Raw genomic sequence first — 19,635 nt, 5'->3', positions numbered from 1 at the left:
TAAAAAAAACAAATAATAATCACCAAGATGTATCCACTCATAGCATTTACTCACCTCTGGTGCCGGTGCAAAAGAACGTTTTTATCTTCTGTATTTTATATAATTTCCTGGAGTTATTACCTTCTTTGTATTATGTTAATTCGTTCGTTTATGCTAACAATGACAGACCTATACCTGAGCTATAAAAATATTCTTTGTCATATTAAAACAGGGATCTAGTCAGGCAAGAGAGGCCAGTGCACAGTCAATGATGCCTGTTTATTTTCTTTAGAAAAAAAAATGTTGAAAACACAGTTCAAATGTAACCACTTGGAAGCAAAGTGCTAAACCAAGATGACAGTGATTCAAAACCATGAGTAAAAAAATGCATCAGATAATACTAAAAAAAGAACAGAAAATTGATAAATGTTACAGAAATGCTTGCATGGAATAAACAACATGGCAAGGAGTCACACTATTACCTAATCATAAAGAGGACAGAGGAACCAATTAAAGAAAGTCTGCCAAGTGCTGGGGTAAATATATATATCTGCTTCATGTCTCAGTTTAGAACAATAAAATAGAGGCATCTGCGCACCTACTCTTATGCATTTTGTCCTAACATTGCCTGCAAAAATACGAAGAAAAATGTGACATATCCTGAAATTTTTTTTCTTTTAAAAAGGATACATACTGAGCATTATTTTACATTTGAGCGAGACTGAGAGGTCACTATTTGTTACAAATAATTATCAAAAAAAGCCTTTTAATTATGCAAGATGCTTCAACAAGAAAACTGACTTTCCTGTCTCCAAAGCTTATTTAATATATACCAGTATATATATTTATATATAAAAATAATAAAGGAAAAAGAAATATACACCAAAATGTTCAAATACAAAATGGTAAAAACAAAAATTAAACATTGATCCTTTTTATTATAAGAACTGGTCAAAATGCAAAAATGGAATCTTGAGCGGACGTTTTTTTGACACACAATCCCTCCATGTGCTCTTTATTGTGACTGTATGGGGTTGCAAGCTCTGGCTCTCGCCCCCCCCAAAAAAGCTGTGATTTTGGAGAACAGATTCACATAACCCGTAAGAAAAAAAAAATAGTGCTCTGGAAAAAAAAAAGCCTGTACACATAGCAACAAAATAACTTAGAATAACTTAGGAACAGGTGGTGTATGTGTACGAGTGTGTGTGTGTGTGTATGTGCTCCATGCACAGGTGGCAGGGTGTGCGGCTGGCAAAACTGCTGGGCTGCATTCAGTGCAATGCCTAGGGCTCGAACTAAAAAATAAAATTACAATTAGAAAAAAAAATAATAAAAATTTGAAGAAAGGGGGGGGGAAGAAAGAAAAAAAAAAAAAAGACACTGGCATCAGCTTCTGATCAATTCAGCAGTCTGCGTACAAGATGGTGTTACTCTTTGACAGGAGTGATTGTCTTTTTTCAGTTCAGTGTCTTTACAGCAGTGACTGGGAGATGTGCAGAATCAAGCTCTGGGTTTCCTCCACTGGGAGCTTGGGGACAGTCGAAGAGAAAAGTTGTGGAATCTAGCAGGCTTCCATCTCTAAAAGGGGCCCCGCAGCTGCTGCCTTCGATTTGCATGTTGAGAAAGCATTTCTTTTCCCCCCTAAAAAAAAAAATTAAAGAAAGAGAAGAAGTCAATAAGGCACAGAAAGCTTCAAGGCCCTCACTTATAACACACAGTGAAACAACATTTTTGCTGTATACACAAACAGTTAACTGCTTGAGTATTAACACAACTGGATTCAGCTCAGATACACTGCATGATACCCCTTTGACCAGTTGAACGATTGCTACTTAAAATCAGCCATGGACAGAAATGCAGCACTCAGAGAGTCACTGCGAACAATTCCCAACACTGAAAGAATTTGTCATCGATTCCTATACAGTCTGGGCGTGCACATAGACCCTACCCATCTCCTTAGGTGTACTGGTGGAGTCAACTGGGACCGAATATACATACACACTCAGTAATCAGTGACCTTGACTTTGGGGTGGCGTTCAGCTCTGCTGTACCGGATGCACAGCAACCAGCGCATCACCAGCGTCTCATCATGTCACCGTGCTTAGAAACGTCTTGCGTATAAATCGCATCAGGTCAGCAATGTCTGTGTAATCTGAACTGCATACAGTAGCAGGTGAGGTTCACTTGGTGACTGTAGGTTCAAATGTGAGCGTTTCTAATTAAGTGACCAGCAGCTACTATTATACACTTTATCACCACATCTCTCCAACGCCTCTTTAAACGGACAGCTGGGTGGACAGACGTGAGCGTGCACAGACCTTTACACCACATGTGGATGAAAGAGTGCCTTTTCCAAGGAGACCTGACCCCCAAAGCTTGCGAGAAAGAGAGGGGCGGTGGCCGCCATGGTGAGAGGGAGAGCGCCCAATCGCTTTTATTTACCTCCTCTGACCCCCTCCCCGTATACACACACACTTTTCTCTTTTCATCCCACGATCTCAAAGTTCCCCTGCGCCCCTTTCCTGTGGAGCTTTTTCCTTCCCGGCCACAGATGAAAAGCCCCGGCCCTTCCTGCCGGGTTAAAGGCCTGGGGGTCCAGGTTTGGTGGAGGTGGGGCAGAGTCTAGCAGCCCACACCCAGCACAAACGTCGGGATTCAAAAGCTGCTCGGCAATAGCGCTTTGGAATGCTGGGCTTCGTTTGCAGGAAATGAAACGCTCCTCTGTCTGTCTCCATCGCTCGCTCGCTCACTCTCACTCGTCTTGGCGGCGGGGCCCGCTTTTGAAGTGTGGGAGGTTAAGATAACTGGCACGGCCTCGCGTCTCTCAATCGGCCTGTTCACCTCCCAGGGCAAATCAAAGAGCCCACAGCTGGGGCTGGCCAACTTGCCTGCACCCACCCCCTTCCTCCCTCGCCCTCATCCTCTCCCCAAGAACCACTTTTTCCTGTCTTTCCAGGGCCGTAAAAAGAAAAGAAAAACATGGCCGACAAATTGCTCTGAAACGAGGCTAACCCAAGCAATGAGGTGACTCCGTACACAGAGAGGCAGACTTTATAATGGCACAGGCAGAGCCATTCGAGGGAGAGGTGGGATTCGCCACAAAAGGAAAAAGACTCGTCTGACCGCGCTTCAGCTTTTCAGAACTGGGAAGACCCTGCAATTTTAACAACTTGTCAACAAACGTTCAAAAATATGCTATAAATTTACCAATGGTCCAGTGATTAGGTCCGGAGCAGACATATCAGCATCAGACTTGTATTATGCATAAAGCGACTGCATGCTTATTACCAGAGTCTGGTTTAGTAATATCATATTTGTTATATTAATAAAACCATAAAATAGTCATTACACACTCACACACAAATACACATAAAAACCATAGATACTAAATGTATTACATTTGCGTGCATATGTTTCCTTATGCATTGAAAAGCACTTTGCACAGCCAGTATATTATAAAAAAAAAAAAAAAAGTAAAGTGATTGACACATGTGATACACAGCAGCCCAGCACACGGTGCACACAGTGAAATTTGTTCTCTGCATTTAACCCATCACCCTGAGTGAGCAGTGGACAGCCATGACAGGCGCCCGGGGAGCAGTGTGTGGGGACGGTGCTTTGTTCAGTGGCACCTCAGTTGCACCCTGGCGGATCGGGATTCGAACTGGCAACCTTCTGATTACGGGGCCACTTCCTTAACCGCTAGGCCACCACTGCCCTAAAAACAACAGACTGCGCCCGGGATTCGAACCTCACGCCCACGGACTGCGAGACTGGTGATATTACCCCTGAGCTACCTGCCGTTATTAAGAGCTGTGCTGCAGAAATGTAAGTTTCTACTAGTAAGCACAAAATTAAATACATATTGGGTGAAGGGAGTTCTTTTTCAGAAGCTAAAAAGCCTGAACCAGTTCTGCTATGAGTATAATCTAATGATCTGGAAAGCCCCTTTTGCTTGGTGGGCTAGTTTGGCTCCAGTTGTGCCTGGCAACGCCCTCAGAAGGAAGTCCGTCTATGAAGCCCTATAAAACACGCCCTCAAACCAACCCGCCCCTTTACCACAGAGGGTGAAACGCAGGCGAGTAATAAAACCGGCACCTGGAAGAAAATGATGTTTTAAACAAACCGCTTCATTTTGTCAGCGGTTCCTCTGGCCCGGAGACGGTTGGAGTAAAGGCAGAAAAATCCTGCCACAATTATGTCGTTATAATTTTTCAGTGGAACCAAAGTGTAGACAAGGATTGGGGAGGGTAATGTCGCTCGGGGCTGCAGAATATCAATCACTGCTGAAAAACTGGGGGAAAGAAAGGGGGGGAAATTGCACTTAAAACGGGAAAAGTAGCTTTAGGTACCAGCCGTTTTTTTGGAAGGATGGAGCTGGTGTGGGTGATGGTTCAGAGGGACGGGTACCAAGCAAGAGCCACCAAAAAAAACAAAAAACCTCAGGCATGCGCTGAGGGGGGGACTTGGAGGGGTAGCGGTGGGTGGGGGTGGGGCGCCCACATCTGAGGCGTCGCCGCTGGGCCGGGGGCGATGTAGCCCCTGCACCGCTGCAGTCTGGGGGCCCGGTGCGACGTGCCCCTGCGCGGCCCGAGCTGTGGGCCAGGGCGGCAGTATCAAAGAGCGGCACAATGACTGCTCCCCACCCCTCCGCCGCGGCTCCACTTCAAAGGCCCGTCGCCACTCACAGTCAGCAGCAAGGAGGGGCTGGAGGGGGGGCTGCTGGTGCTGGTGGTGGTGGGGGGTTCGTCAGCGTCCGCCTGCGCTTACAATGGGAGCCAGATTTACTTCAGAGGAGAGGAACTTCAGCATACGAGACGGAGAGAGAGGCAGAGAGAGAAGTTGGGAGGGGGAGAAAGGAGGAAGATAGATAGAAATCACACACACACACACACACACACACAGAAAAAAAGAAAACCTCCCAAGCAGTCCCCTTCGCTTCCTCCTCCAGCCGTCTCTGCTCTTCCTGTCTGCACTTTTGCCCTGCTACCTGGGGCTTTTCATCCATAGATAACCATCTCGGGCAATTTTACAAGGTCAGATTCCCGTTCCACGCAGGGAGGGTGAGTGGGAGAGGAAATGGAAGAGACAAAACTCAGGACCCCAAAACCCCCATAGTATACAGCTGCCCCCCCCCCCTGCTCTGCTCCAGCCTAAACACTGTATAATTCTTATAGTTCTACATGAATGAAAGACACGTTTTTATTAAAAAAAAAAAAAAAAAAAAAAAAAAACACCTTCACTGTGTCCTAAATAATTGAATGTGCTGGAGGAACCTTTCCTGTACATCTGCACCGAAAACCTTCCATCAAAGCTCTTATTTTTTTCCCCCACATACGTTACTTTTACTAATTCCCGGTGTGTTATTGACACAATAACACAAGCACCAAGTCACAAAAATGTATGTAGCAAAAAATGACCGTCCCAAGTGCATCTGCCCCAGCTAAACCATTGGCTGGTTCAGTTTTGTTATTGGATAAAAATCTGCACTGACCAGTGAATCCAGAGTCCAACAGTACTCAGATTAGAAATGGCACAGGAGGCAGAAGATGCAGAGAACATTAAACACGTGTTCATCAAACGTTTCGGCCTGTATAGGCCATTGTAAGGACATCCCTGTTTCCATCAAAGCTTGACAGCTGACTTTTGCCCTCACTTCAGAGGAGCAGCGAACAGGCAGCTACTGCTTCGGCTAGAACAGCATTTCTTTTCATTCCGTGGGCCGGGGCGTGTCCTCGCTGTGCCCACACCTCTGCCTCCTCGCCACAGTGTAGTGGGCCAGAGCCTTCAGGACACAGTTGGCCTTTTAACCGAACCCCCAACCTTCTATTTCAGGCCCACATGGCAACACAACTGGCAACTACTTCAGTCTTAACAGCCAGCGGGGCAACAATGGAGGCAATGTTGAACCTACACACTATAACAGAAACAGTACTGTGTCAGGTTACAGGAGGCAACAAAGCAACATGTTCACATGGAGCAAAAAGAAGATGACTTCTTATGAGTAGTCCAAAAGCACTCGTGATTTTTAAGGCCACCTTTGTAACAGTGTCCCAGTTCCGAAAAAAACACACAGTGGCACAAAGTAGAAGCCTTGAGGGCATGTGTGCGTCCTGAACAGATAAGAATCTCAAAGCTGGCAAATCAGAGGGCTTAGTGAGACAAAAAGCCTCACAGCCAGACAGTGGAGCAGACAGAGTGAAAGGGAGGAGGTTCGGAGGAAGAAAGAGGAAATGTAAAAGCCTAAATGTCAGTGGCTGCAACAGTCTGCAGCAGCAATTATACAAAATAATAATAATAATAATAATACTCAAAAAGGCTTCTCAGTCTTAAAATAAACATTTCATTTGCTTGTGAGAAATGCATGTTGGGGTAAAGGATAGAATAGGTTTGTGTTACATTAATGCAATCCACTGTCCTGCATTTGGAACATCATGGTTTCTGTGCCTACTGAGGTAATCTGTCTCAATTAAGTTACTAATGCTGCACACGGAAGCTAGAACAGTGCAAGGCCCAACAAACAACTGGATCGCTATAGAAAACTGGAATAAAAAAAATACATTAGGAACAAATGCGAAGCAATTGTGTAAACAAAACACTAATACACATGGCGAGATCCTCGGCATCCTCGGCTGCAGCGAGGATGTGAGTTTAAGTGGAGGCTTTAGGATTAGTCTGTATACGCAGCCCCTCATTGAAGTTAAAGACTGGCACACCATAATCACAGTGTTGAGAGCGGAGTGGGGAGGGGAGTGGGGTAATCTTACCATTGCTCAGATGTACGCCGTTTTCATTCTCTGGGCTGTACCTGCGGAAGATCGTAGCTTTTAAAAATCGGCGGAATTTTAACACTCAGCCCACCAATACCATGTTTGGTGGTGGAAAGCACATGCTTCTTGTGCTTAAGGAGTATTTATCGTGGGAAAAGTACAACGTTCAGCAAGGCCAAAACTGATCTGAGGTTTATCGTCTTCTTTGTGCGCGTGTACGCTGATGTTAAAGTGCAGGTTTAGTGCGGAATGTCTACAGGGCGACAGTAGCAGTGCAGGGATGAAGCCACAACTTCACACAGGTCAGCAGAAAGAACAGAGAAGCAGGCGGACAGGAGGAAGCGCAAAGCCCTAGGCGACAGTCAACTAGAATGGACAGACTAATCCCAAAGTGTGCAGAAATGCGGAGAGGGGCAGGGAGGGGAGGGGGGGGTGGGGGAGGAGAAAGGAGGGAGGGGGGTAGTGATACCTAAACTGCGAGCCCAGGAAGCAACAATGAAGATGCTGTATGTATGCAGTCTTTAAAAAAAAAAAATAATATCTGCCACACTCACACCCAGCCTCTGAATGCCTGAAGGGTGCTTATCAAGACTCGAGCAACAACGTGAAAATATGGGCCACAATTTGTTTCAGTCCCAGACCCTTTACTCAATTTGCTTTGGCTGTTGGTGATGTCTGAATAATAAAATAGAAGAAGAGCCCTAAATAACTCCTAAATCTAATCAGTTTGTGCAGAAAACCGAACGTCTAAACTCCTTTTAAAAAAAAAAAAATAGGTTACCTGATGCCTGTTCCTGGATCTTCTCCCTCTTCCTCTTCTTTTTCTTTCCCTGTAAAAAGACCCCAAAGGAATTGCTTAAAGTCTGGCCTCAGCCAATCAGAGAGCAGAGACTGGCACATCATAAAGAAATCACAAAGACCCCTACCGTCTGTCCAAATATACACAGCTTCAAAGAATCTGTCTGCTCTGTGATGTCTTTAATGACTATTAAAGAAAATACTGCGACCTTTAATTGTTCCATTGGAACTCGATGGCCAGCGATGCATCGCAAATTAGAATTCGGGGCATGTGGGGGAAGAAGGGGGTCTCATTTCCATGAGCACCAAACGGCTCTTGCTAGAAGTCTGGAATGGTGCGGATTTGAGGATTATTTCAAATCCCTGGGGGGGTAACTACAGGTACAGATAGCACTGTGCCATCATTTTTCAGTCCTATATGAGGGCCGCTTTGGTTCCCGCTGTAAATTCTGATAATCCACTTATTCAGCCGCTAATCTGTGTATTCTGCCCGTGCTGACAGGAAGAGGGAGCCACCAGCGTTTCTGTGAAGCCTGTGACAGTGCGGCGACGGGCTCAGTCTACCACGGTGTCGGGATGAGTGCCTCTGCGGCAGACGCGCCGCTTAAATACCAGCTGTCTAAAATATATGTGGTTTAGCACAGAGTGTGGCCCCCTCCCCGCCACGTCTAATCCCTCAAGTGTTGCTAACGATTACGGCGATTCCACAACGTAAAATATCAGCGCACACACCAAATCACTCAGCATTTTGGGCCAATGTGACTACTACTACTACTAATTATTATTATTATAAAATATGCCTTATTATTATTATAACTTTAGTCCCAAAGTAAATATGCCTACATTAATGTTCCAATTACAAAGGAAATGGCACTAAATGGCTACTAGCAGAAGCCGGGCAGGGTTAAAACTACGCAGCAAGTATTCAGTAGCAGCTAGTACCACGTACTCATGGACACGCACGGACCATCTGAAAATCTCAGTCAACACGCACGTTGCGCTCTCTTGGCAGGCCCGGCGTGATTTTGCCCAGCCAGGGCTGAGAATATGATGCACGACATCAAAAGAGCTGAAAGCAATTCTCAATTCTACAGCGGGGCATACGACACACTACACATGCGATTACTAAATTACACTCATGCTCCACTGGGACTATTTGAAAGCCTGTTCTGAGTATTATCCATATTCTATTAAGCTATTTCTAATTAAGCTACTTGTTTCTAATTTCATAACATTTAAACCACAGCGCAATATTAACCATCTTGCCACACCATTTTAAAGAACTCTACTGCCAGTGTGAGTAGGGTGGGTCAGTTGTCCACAGACCCACCCACCCACACGGGGGACACGCACGTCCGTTCTGTAGGTACTTACATAATTGTCTCTGGCAGACCAGCCTGGGTAGAGCTGCATGTGGAGCTGCCGTTCTTTGCGGGCTAATTCGTAATACTTAGCTTGCTCTTCCCGAGATAAAGCATGCCACTGTTTGGTACAAGGGAGAAAAAGGCAGTCGGTTACTGGCATGCACTTTCAAGTTCAAAAATTATTATTTTTTGCTTCCAAACGATTTGTACAGAGGAAAAAGACAAGAGGAAAAGAGTAACATGATGAAGAGATTCACATACACAAGGAAGGAAAGAAATAGAGTTCATATCAAAACACTGGTTCCAATTTAGCAGTGCATTAGTTCAAACTGTGTCAGCGGGCAATTACCCCACGCCGCCGCAAACGGGACTTTGCTGTGGCCCACTGCCTCCAACCACCAGGGCTTTGGTTAAGGCATTAAACATGTTTAGCGGTTCCTCTGTTTCTTCCCCTCCTTTCACAGAAGGATGTGCTGTCAGAGCAAACCCTCCATTATCCAAGAGATTTTTTTGGGGGGGGGCCAGTTAGTCTGTTTGTCAGAGTTTGGGTCTAGAGGCCTAAGATGTGGCCATGGCTGTGGTGAAAGGCCCCACGCCGGAGGAAGCCCCATGATGGAGCAGGCCCCACGGCAGAGAAAAGACAGATGGGCTAGTTTTTACGCACCCTCCTGCCCAATATCTGGTTGATGGCGGCGCTCTCTTTCAACGTGCACTCGGCCACCACGTTGGCTCTCATCTCTTTCATATAGAGCATGAACGCGTTCAGAGGCTTCTTGATGTGAGGTCTTTTGGGCTCCTGCTCTTTTCTCTGTTCATGCTGAGGTTTCCTGGAGGAACAAGAATCCCAATCAGATCAGTCAGAAACACAAGTGTACAATCCTGCATAGTCATTACAGGAGTAAGAGTGCCAGAAAGAACACACAGAAAGCCGGCACTGGTGGGTGACTGGTGCAAGTGTGAGAACGGCGAGGACTTGCTTCCTGTTGGCCACTGGCCGAGCTGCGTGAGAGCGCACCAGACGCGCGGAGCGGCAGTCCTTTAATCACGTCCAGTTGGACTCCCTCATGCAGAGAGATTACTTCGCCAATAATGGCTACCAAACCAACCTCTCTCGCTGAACTGATCCCTAACTCCTGATGTGCTCGGTCCTGAAGGTAGGGCGCAATGCCTGCAGCTAAATGGAGCATGGGGGCAGCGTCTTATCAGGGCCTGGTTTGCTTATCACTGCTCGCCATCGCCGCAGCGCCAGGGGAAATTCTGCAAATATTTTTGTTCAGCCATGTTTGTGCGGCTTGTTTGGTTCACCTAGAAATTCCTGCTGGTGTCCAAAATGAGCTTGCGTCTTACTGATGGCCAACAGGCTCCAGGAAGCTGGGTTCATTTGAGCGAGAAATATGAAGTCTCCTTACTGTTACTGATTCATATCTTAACATACCTGAGAAATACAGCCTTATGCAATAATTGGCTTTGGCTAATGCTCAGAAATGGAGAAGATAAAAAGGAGAAGATCTGTTGTTTTTATTTAAACCTGCTGGTCATGAAACGTACATGTGCATCAGGTCACTTTCATGCTGGGGTTCGTGTTTGACCTGTGGGTTAACGATGGCTGGGTGTGGGATGCCGGTGGCATGGGGACCAGGTGGACCTGGAACCATGTGGTGAGAGAACCTAAAAATAAAGAAAGAAAGATTACCACATTTTTATTCCAGAAACACACGCATTGTATTTCTAAACAGTGTTACAGAACCACTGCCATGCATCTGAACACAACTGTGCATGACAAAGTGACACATTAAGGCTGGGGGGGGAAGCACAGGCTTATTAGCAGAAGATCCTCAGTTTTAAAAGATGATGCGCTATCAGAGAGACTCTTAGTGTTTGTTATCTCCTACATATCCTGCCCTCTTTCTCTCGCTCATTCCCCTGCTCTCTCTCTCTAAGGACTTTTGGTTCTGCCTGGGAACCAGCTAATGAGCATTAATGAAGTTTATCCTGGTTACCCACAAAGCCTCAGAGCAAACGTATAGAGCTCCCCGATGCAGCTTCATTAAGAGCTAACAAGCTCGCTCTATTCCTAGCAAAGCTTATGTAGGTCAGGGTGAGAAGACCCGGTTACACAGACCCTCTTGGCTTTTACAAACAATATTTCCTTCACAAACCCTGTTACTGAATTTTATTCCACTTATTAGCATCAAAAATTGTGAACAGAAATTATGTACAGGCATGTGGATTTCTAAAGGTGAAATTTTGGGCAAAATAAAATTACTCAAGTACAGGTCACATGACATTTGTAAAATACATGGCACAGTGTGTCTGGATGAAGTAGGAAGGACTTCTCACAAAGCGTGAATACTTTTTTTGCATCACTGTGCTTGGTCTTCTTGTGAAAAACAGCTATTTGGGGGTCACACAAACATGGCTATGGTTTGTGGTTTAAAATGAACACTGACTATATGACTACTGGCTAAAAATTCTGCACTTTATTTTCATAAAAGCAGGCTAGTTCCAACTGGACAAGATACTCGTAAGACTAACATTGGTAAATTTACTACATTTTATCTGTAACAGGGACAGAACGGTAAAATAGTAACAGTCCAAATGACTGTGCAGCATATCTGGCAGGACAGGGAAGAGAAATCGCCACCCTCCTCCTGACGGTCACATCTGCTTACACTCTGTGTGCCCACAGCTGTCCACAGTGTACCAGCGTGGCGCTGACAGCCCTGAATCCAGCCTTTCAGGCTCTGAGCTGCTCTCCCTCAAAAGCCACAGAGCGACCAGACAGACAGACAGCCATCCGAGACAAGCTACATCTGAGCGACACAGGAGAGATCTTCGGGGCCAGGGCGGAAGTGCCCAGCCTCTTGTGGCCTGCCTTTCCCATTCATGTGGGCCAAAATAATGAAAAACTGCCCCCCAATAGTGGTAGCATGTTGGGCTGTTTGATGGGGAATTTGACTGAAGTGTGTGTGTGTGTGTGTGTGTGTGTGTGTGTGTGTGTGTGTATACTCACCAACCCAGTGGTGGCGTGATCTGTCCAACTCCTCCAGGAGAAAGGGAATAAAAGTTTGGAATATCTGGGCCGGGGTGATGCCTTGGCATACCTTTAAAAATAAATGTAATTCAATAAAATGTAACAAACTCAACACCTCTTCACCAAAGATTAGAGCCGTGCACACAGATGCCATGACTGAGCACAGGGGAGGCATTAGCCGTGTCAGATTGGGGCTAGACGTTCAGGGAGCGCAAACAGTCTGGAGAATGGGATGCGTTTAGCGCCACAGTCCCCCTCCAGTCCGGCACGTTCGCGTAAGCCGATCACCGGCTAATTAAGGATGTTTTCTCGCTCCCCTAATGCTCAGTCCCGATATGATTCATCGGGCTCATGACTGTCACTCCGCCTTTTTCACTAAGCTCTTCATCACATCCCGCTCCTCTCCGGCTTCAAGGTCAACATCTTTCTACTCATTGTGGCACCCAGGGAGGAGAGCAGGGGTGCGAGCTGAGAACCGACGCCCTTTCACTGAATGGAACTGTCAAACTGGCATCTTCCCGCCACTACAAAGCCCCCTGGCTACATACCCCAGCCACAAAAGTGAGAGAGTGATTGGAGGGGAGAGGGGAGAGAAGGCAACTGCCTCAAGATTAACACCAGTTCCTAATCCCAAATGGATCCCGGATTTCTACCCTTCTCTCCTTTCAGACAGGGCCTCAAAAGGGGTCTCTCCCTACAGAGAGGCACAGTGAGGGCTTACGCCTATAAAGCCACTGTAGCAGCCTCTCAGAGAGAAAGAGAGAGAGAACCCTAACCCTGAAGCTGCTAATCCTCCCCCTGCTTCATGATTTCATCACCTTCCTCAGGGCAGGAGCTGAAAGAAGAGACCAAAGAGCTCAAACTTACTCGCACTGCCCTTCCCCATAAAAAGCATTGCCACTATCTGAGAAGGATCGACAATCAAAAATGTCTTAATTACGGTCATGAATTTAAGTCACCATAATATTAAAATTCACTTAAAAGATTATAATAGATATCAACAAGTGAGGACACTTAATTATGTTAGCATGATCATTTTTGTCATTGTGATACACAGCAAGCACAGAATATGGTGCATTTAAACAGCACCCTTGGTGAGCAGTGGGCAGCCACGAAAGGCGCCCAGGGAGCAGTGTGTGGGCACGGCACCTTGCTCAAGGGGACCTCAGTGGCATCTTGGTTATTCAGGCTTTCTGTCCTGATTTCTTTCCCGCTAGGCCACCACATTGCTTTGAACATTGTGTGTGTGTGTGTGTGTGTGTGTGTGTGTGTGACCTAACAACAACCATTTACATTCATTGAAAGCATCTGTAGCTTGCTAGATATACAGAGCTTATAGCTCTTGATGAATTACAAAAGTGTCATTACAGCAAAAACAAAAAAAATATTCCATAATCTAATATCCATTCTGCCCCAGAAACATCAGTAGAGTTCAGAGCAGTCAAGTTTTGGTAGAACTTCTCTGAACAAAGAGGCTGCGATAGCACAGCAACCGTGGCAGTGAACAGCGCAGACCAGCTTGGCCTCCATTCAGGGCGTGTGTGAGATGTTTTTAATGTCTGCTTGTGGTGTGCAGTCCTGTTTGGGTTATTTATAGCTCCACCAGACCTCCACTGCATCATCATATCCTGTCTGCTCTCTCTCTCTCACCCCCCTCCCCGTTCTCCCTGCCTCACTCTCTTTTAAGTGGTGCTGTAGACAACTGGCAACCGGAAGGAACAGGGTGCACATATGGAGGCCGGCCCATGAACAGGAGGAGCTGCCAAGGCCAGTCTGGGCTTGGTTCCGCCAAAAGCCCGGGTGCCCCTGTAGGCTCTGCAGTGATTTTCATCAGCATTGGGTGTATACAGGGAGCTGAGGAGAATGAAGGTCTTCTCTTCATACCAAATCCTTATGTCTCCTTTATGTAATAAAGATACATCCCAAATAACAGAAAATTAAAAAACAAAAAAACTGCAAAGCGTGTTCAATGTATTTTTTTTACCTTGTTTGGGGTTGACATCCTGGGGGTGGTGGCCTGAGTGGGGGCCTGGAGCAAAGTGCTCGTCGCTGTACGTAATGAGGGGGGTAAGGGGGTGGACAGCATGGGACGGCTGCACCACTGGCACTTTATTCGACTGGAGTCAGAAAAGAGAAAACAAATAAACAGCCGTTAGTACACATCAGCACCGGCACATCTGGATGACCGTGTGGCCGAGTCTGTGGGAGGTTTTGAGTGGTCAGTGGCTAGAATCCAAGAACTATTCCTAAAAACAGGAACTCATTTCACCTTGGCAATTCTGAATTTGATGCTATGGAGAGGTAATTTATTTTAAAATCTATTCATTAAAAACATTTTTAATAACACACCTTCTAGAGAGTTATAAATAGCTGTGCACAGATTCTTTGCATATTTGAATCTTCAAATCTCAAATCTCAGCTCAGAATTCTCTGTTGCTCCAGTTTGGGGACATTAAAGGGAGGTGGAAGAGCGAGTGAGTGAGCGAGCAAGCGAGCGAGAGAGCATGAGAGAGAGAGCGAGAGAGAGAGCGAGCTGAGCTGAGGTCTTGGGGCTTGAGATCAAAGGGAATCATTAGCCGGTGAATAAGGAGAGTTCATTACAGAGCCAGGCCCGTCTGCGGTGGAACTAAGCAGGGTTAATCACGTCAGCTGCGGCCCAGCCGCAACCCCCCACCCTGGGGCTGACTCACCCACGAGCAGCCCTGACACAAAACAGCTCCACACACAAACACACACACACACACACATATATAAATCTGACATGTCCACTTTTTCCAAACAGGTTTATTTCCATACTTCTATTTTCATTCAGTTTTTATTTTCACCATTTAATTGTAACTGTGTAAAGTGGCAGTGGCTCTCTGTGACCGATAATTTCATCACGAGTCTCAATGTTGCATCAGAATGCTATGTTGTACATGACAATGAGACTGTAAATTTGTACACACACACACACACACACACACACACATAAAAGTGCACTTCAATACCAGAAAAAAAAAATTCTATTCTACTTGACAACAATTTGGATTATTTTTAAATCCATTCTTTTTGACAGCCAAGTCATCTCCTCCAATCAGATGTTCTCTAAATGCTAAATCCTCTGTGTACGCGTAGCGCGTTCTGCACAGTGCGCTACCACTTACGTCCTGTCCAGGGGCATCCTGGGAATGCCGGCATGGAAGGCTGCGAGCTTTGTCCCAGCTCTGTCACCGTTCAGTAAACGGGAGCCATGGCCATGTCATACATTCCTGTGGTGACTATGGCTTAAGAGAAGCTGGTACAAGCCTTTAATGACTGAATGGTCTGCGGCTTTCCAGCTTCAATCCCACCCAGACAACGAAAAAATTGGTCCAAGCACGATACACTATTAAACATATGTAAAGACAAATACAAAAAATCACACCAAGCATATTCAGTCATGACTATAAACGCACAAAAATATTAATATGATCTTAAGATCTGCGCTGTTGGTACAAGTGAACAAATTTTATAACCAGGTTAGACATCCCTCAGTCCCAAGTCAAAGGTTAGAGGATAATCTAGACTGAGGAGTATCTTTAATGGGCCTTATCCTACGAAAGGACGGCTAATCAGAGGCTAGCCCGGGTAATAGCGTGTGACCCGGGGCGAGGAGCCACGGTGAGGAGTCTCTAAACGATAGCATCCATACCCTTCGCTCCCATTTTACGCCTTTCAGCTCCCATTGGCTTCTCCTGTGGGAAAGAGATAAGAGCCGGGCGGATTTTCATTTAAACCCCCGTCTCTGTCTATGACTGGAGAGAGAATGAGCACAAAAGGAGGAGGAAGGGGGGGGGGTGTCTCCAAAAACCACATATGCAAATTACACCACACACAAAAAAACATTCCCCATTCCATATCAAACTATATAAAAAGCAACAGCTCCATGTCGATGACTTCGAGACTCACTAACCACAAAAAAAGGCGTGGTTGAGCCACCATATTGGATATGGCCGCCTTTTGTACTTCCCCGGTCTCGGCTGTCATAACCCATTTCTCTCAACTTCTTAATAAACTCTCTGCATTGTGTGACTCTTAAGGCCTGAAAATCCACCGGCCAACCTGCAGTCCTCTGTGACCAATTTCCAGAGTCAACGTACTCTGGATAAGTCGCCCAGAGGTGCAGCCTTCGCAAACTCCGGTTAATGACAACAGCTATTTAAAATGGCACGGACATTTTATTTCTCTTTTGCTTTCTGGTGCTGATGCATTAGTGTGCTGCAGTGGCCTGGTTGATATACGGCTGTGTTAGGGAAATCCAGCACTAATGATTAGAGGGAGGGATTATTTTCTCTCCCCGTTCCAAGATGTGGTTCTTTTTAATAGCCAGGAAGGGTTGGGCCCATTGAGGTTTCAAATGTGGAGAGAGAAGGGAAAAAAAAAAAAAAGTTCAGGGTGATCTCATACCACGACCGACAAGTCAAATCCTTCCAGGTGGTTATCAACTGTGGCTCCTCTGCATTTTTGCCAGAATTTTTTTTTTAATAATAATTTAAAACTGCAGAGGAAGTCATCGGGCAGACCTTAGTGACCACAAGCTTGGGTCATGTGATGTCATCATGGCAATTTATCCCCCTGTCCGGTTTGCCTGACACTTTCACAGGCTAGACAGCAGGGATGGAGAGAAGCCATACTGTAGGTCTCCCTTTTTTATTGTAAAGAAGAAATAAATAGGCTTAGGGTTTTCTATTCATATTTTCAGAGCGGCGGCACTGATTGAAAAGAAACATTTCCATTTGGAATTTTATAACCAGGCTTTTTTTTTTTGCGCCTCAGATGTGGTTTTAACAGAAATTCATTGTGCGGAACTCAAGCTGGCAGAGGGCCTACAGAAAATCCAACGCATGCAGTGAGAGAGGAGGAGCAAAGAAAACCTAGTTCACTTAAAAAAAAATTAAATAAAAAGGAGAGGCCAGTAAGATGGTGATTTCCATGACCTTGAAGAGCCCCTGTCTCTCACACACACACACACACACACACACACACACACACACACACACACACACACACACACACACAGCGTTGCCTTTTCAGCAGGATTCAGAACTGAAACGCTGAAGTGATGAGCAGACAACAAATGAAGGTTAAATACAGACTACACTTGTTCACCAACATTTATTCCAACATTCCCCCAACACTCCACATTCCACCAGACCTTTTTTGTACATCTCTTAATGGGAGGGTCCCCCCCCCTCCTCTTCATATCTGCTACCCATTTCTGTCATTTATATGCAATGAGGACTCCTGGTGCCTGCGGCTACAATCAAGTGCGTGTGTGAAGGCGTGCGAGGTGTTTTGCAAACAGTCGGGAGATGATAACTTAAGTGCTGGTGACAGATTCCCATGCTGCTAAATCTCTCTGAAGACCAATCATTCCCACGTGCAGCTGCCCAGAGTTCACCTGCACGCACTCGAAAGGGAGGGGAACATGGGGGTGTGGCGCCTCTGGCCCACGCACCCGCGTAGGCATGTCATTTAGGCCCCGTTTGTGTGGAACAGAGGCACGTTCGCAAATCAAACACGGAAAACGACTTGCTCGTCGCACCCAACTGGACCGTAGTGTATATTTCCAGACTTCCATGCAAGTCTCAGATGAGAAACGCCGAGGGGGCGGGAGAGAGAGGGAGAGATGCAGGAGCCGGACCAGGTGTTCCCATTCACATCAACCGGAATGTATGACCTTTCCATAACAAAAGGTGAACACAGACACACACACGCGCCCACACACACACAGGCACACACACACACCTCAAATCAACACAAGAGGCTTTTAGAGTACGAACTACATATATTTTTCTTAAATTAAAAAGGGGGTACTAGGATGGAGGGGTGGAGGGGGGAGCTTCCAATTCATGCCACCAAAACAGGTCTGGGGGGGAAACTTAAATAAATAACCAATTACCATTCGGGGACCAGTGCAAGGCCCCCAGTCTGCAGTGGAGTGTGGAAAATGGAATGTGTTATTGGCAGGATGGCCTCTTGGCCGTGGGGCTTAATGTAACCGAACCCAATTAATGAAGAAGAAAGGAGGACCGGCAGCGTGCGCCACGTGCCCCGAGTAATGAGAAGAGCGAGGGAAACGAGAGGAGGAGGAGGAGGAGGAAACCGATGCAAGGAAAGCCTGCCCTGGAGACAAATTTACATCCATAAAGCCAGTCCACACACACACACACACACACACACAATCCATGTTTTACTCCAAATTCACAGATACAGTACAGCATCTCAGAGAAATACACACTTCACTGGACACAAGGAACTTTGTCAATCAGAAAGGGGGCAGAGGAGGTTACGTACCCACAAAATCTAAATTATTCCAAATGTGAATAACTTAAAAATAAAAATATATTATTGATCAGAGAAAGTAGTTGCATTTCCCAGCCCTGGTCGTGGAGGAATGTCTGCCAAGGAGTCTTCACTCCAGCCCTACCTTGCTTAATGGTCCAATAATGGGTGGGGCAGATTGTGAAGATACGTGGGTTGAAACAAAAACTTCCAGGCAGATGTTCCTCCACGACCAGGGGTTGGGAAACGCTGATCTAAAGACACAAGCCCCCTGCTTTGTGTTTTGTGATGTTCTCCGATGTAGAGGGTGTCCTGGTAGATTTGAACCACTCACAAGCTCACACAGCAGCAGTTTCAAAACAAGACGCTCCTGTTACTCGCTTTTCTTGTTGAACATGCAAAAAATGTTGCAGACTGCTGAAGCAGAGACACTGCGAGACACATGACTGAGAAAGAGAATATTCCCATATATCCTGTTAACGTCCTGAGAAAAAGCACACGTGGCCCTGTTGCTTTGACAACCCGTAGAACCAAACGGAGCTGCAGCGATTGCACAAATCCTGTGTGTGAGACTGCAGGCCGGCTGCCTCTTCACCTCAGAACGGGCAAATCGGGCAAAGGGATAATAGAACATGTTACCCACCTCTTACATGAACCAGAAGACCAAAGTCACAGGTTCAAACCGCACTTATTACCATTACTACACTTAACCCTGAGTGTCCCTGTAACTACTGATTGTAAGTCTGATAAATCCTCTGATTAATGCCATAAACGAGACAGTTCCTCAGCAGGGAATAGAAAGTTCATGCAAATTCTCCTGCAGTCATTTGTATAGAGTACAATGAAGATTAAAGAGGCTGCAATGTTTTAAGCTTCAGGCATAACATTGCATATTAGACCACGCACATGCTTGACCTTTCAAACTGATGCAGGTCTTGCAATGATCGTGATCTAATAATTAATCCAATCAATGCTTTGTTGCAATTGGGCTAGTAACTTATGTTGATATAATATGTAAAACTACTACAGAGACATGTGTGGGAAAGATGCTCAGGCTGAATGTACGTGTTATTCACTTTGAATGGGGCGATGTCATATGCCGCCAGACTGACTCGTGAGTCAATAGCTTCAGGTCACTTGTGGCAGACAGTGAAAAAGAAATCTATTTACTTCACTGAACGTGAATGCATTAGGAAAATCAGCCGGGTTTATAGCGGGAGCGGCTTTATTGTCACGAATGGAAAAAACAGTGATTGGTTGCCACTTGTGTGCTTCCTGCACAACAGACCCAAACCTCTGGTGCGATGCACATGTGTAGGAGTGTTGGAGAGAAATACGAATATTGCTAACAAACCTTTCCATTTTCTCTTCAGCCAACCACTTT

The 19,635-nt window shown here is 45.8% G+C and overlaps 1 protein-coding gene across 2 annotated transcripts in view; it reads right to left on the bottom strand.

Moving 5' to 3' along the window:
* Positions 1–239: 239 nt before the first annotated feature.
* Positions 240–19,635, bottom strand: part of lef1 (lymphoid enhancer-binding factor 1) — a 31,658-nt gene continuing 12,262 nt past the window's right edge. Inside the window, exons 4-11 of one of the 2 annotated variants that reach the window (XM_028978302.1) lie at positions 13,930–14,062; positions 11,925–12,015; positions 10,460–10,579; positions 9,576–9,738; positions 8,922–9,029; positions 7,531–7,579; positions 6,747–6,787; positions 240–1,620 (exon numbers count right to left, since the gene is read on the bottom strand). In XM_028978302.1, the coding sequence (XP_028834135.1) occupies positions 6,753–6,787; positions 7,531–7,579; positions 8,922–9,029; positions 9,576–9,738; positions 10,460–10,579; positions 11,925–12,015; positions 13,930–14,062 (699 nt within the window). In that variant the 3' untranslated portion in view covers positions 240–1,620; positions 6,747–6,752. The remainder of the gene's footprint in view (positions 1,621–6,746; positions 6,788–7,530; positions 7,580–8,921; positions 9,030–9,575; positions 9,739–10,459; positions 10,580–11,924; positions 12,016–13,929; positions 14,063–19,635) is intronic. The other variant, XM_028978301.1, reaches the window with a different exon arrangement.

This window comes from Denticeps clupeoides, chromosome 4 (assembly GCF_900700375.1).
Source record: "Denticeps clupeoides chromosome 4, fDenClu1.1, whole genome shotgun sequence".
NCBI classification, from domain to species: Eukaryota; Metazoa; Chordata; class Actinopteri; order Clupeiformes; family Denticipitidae; genus Denticeps; species Denticeps clupeoides.
Note: the sequence above shows the minus strand (reverse complement) of the source record. Positions and strands in the feature narration are given on the sequence as shown.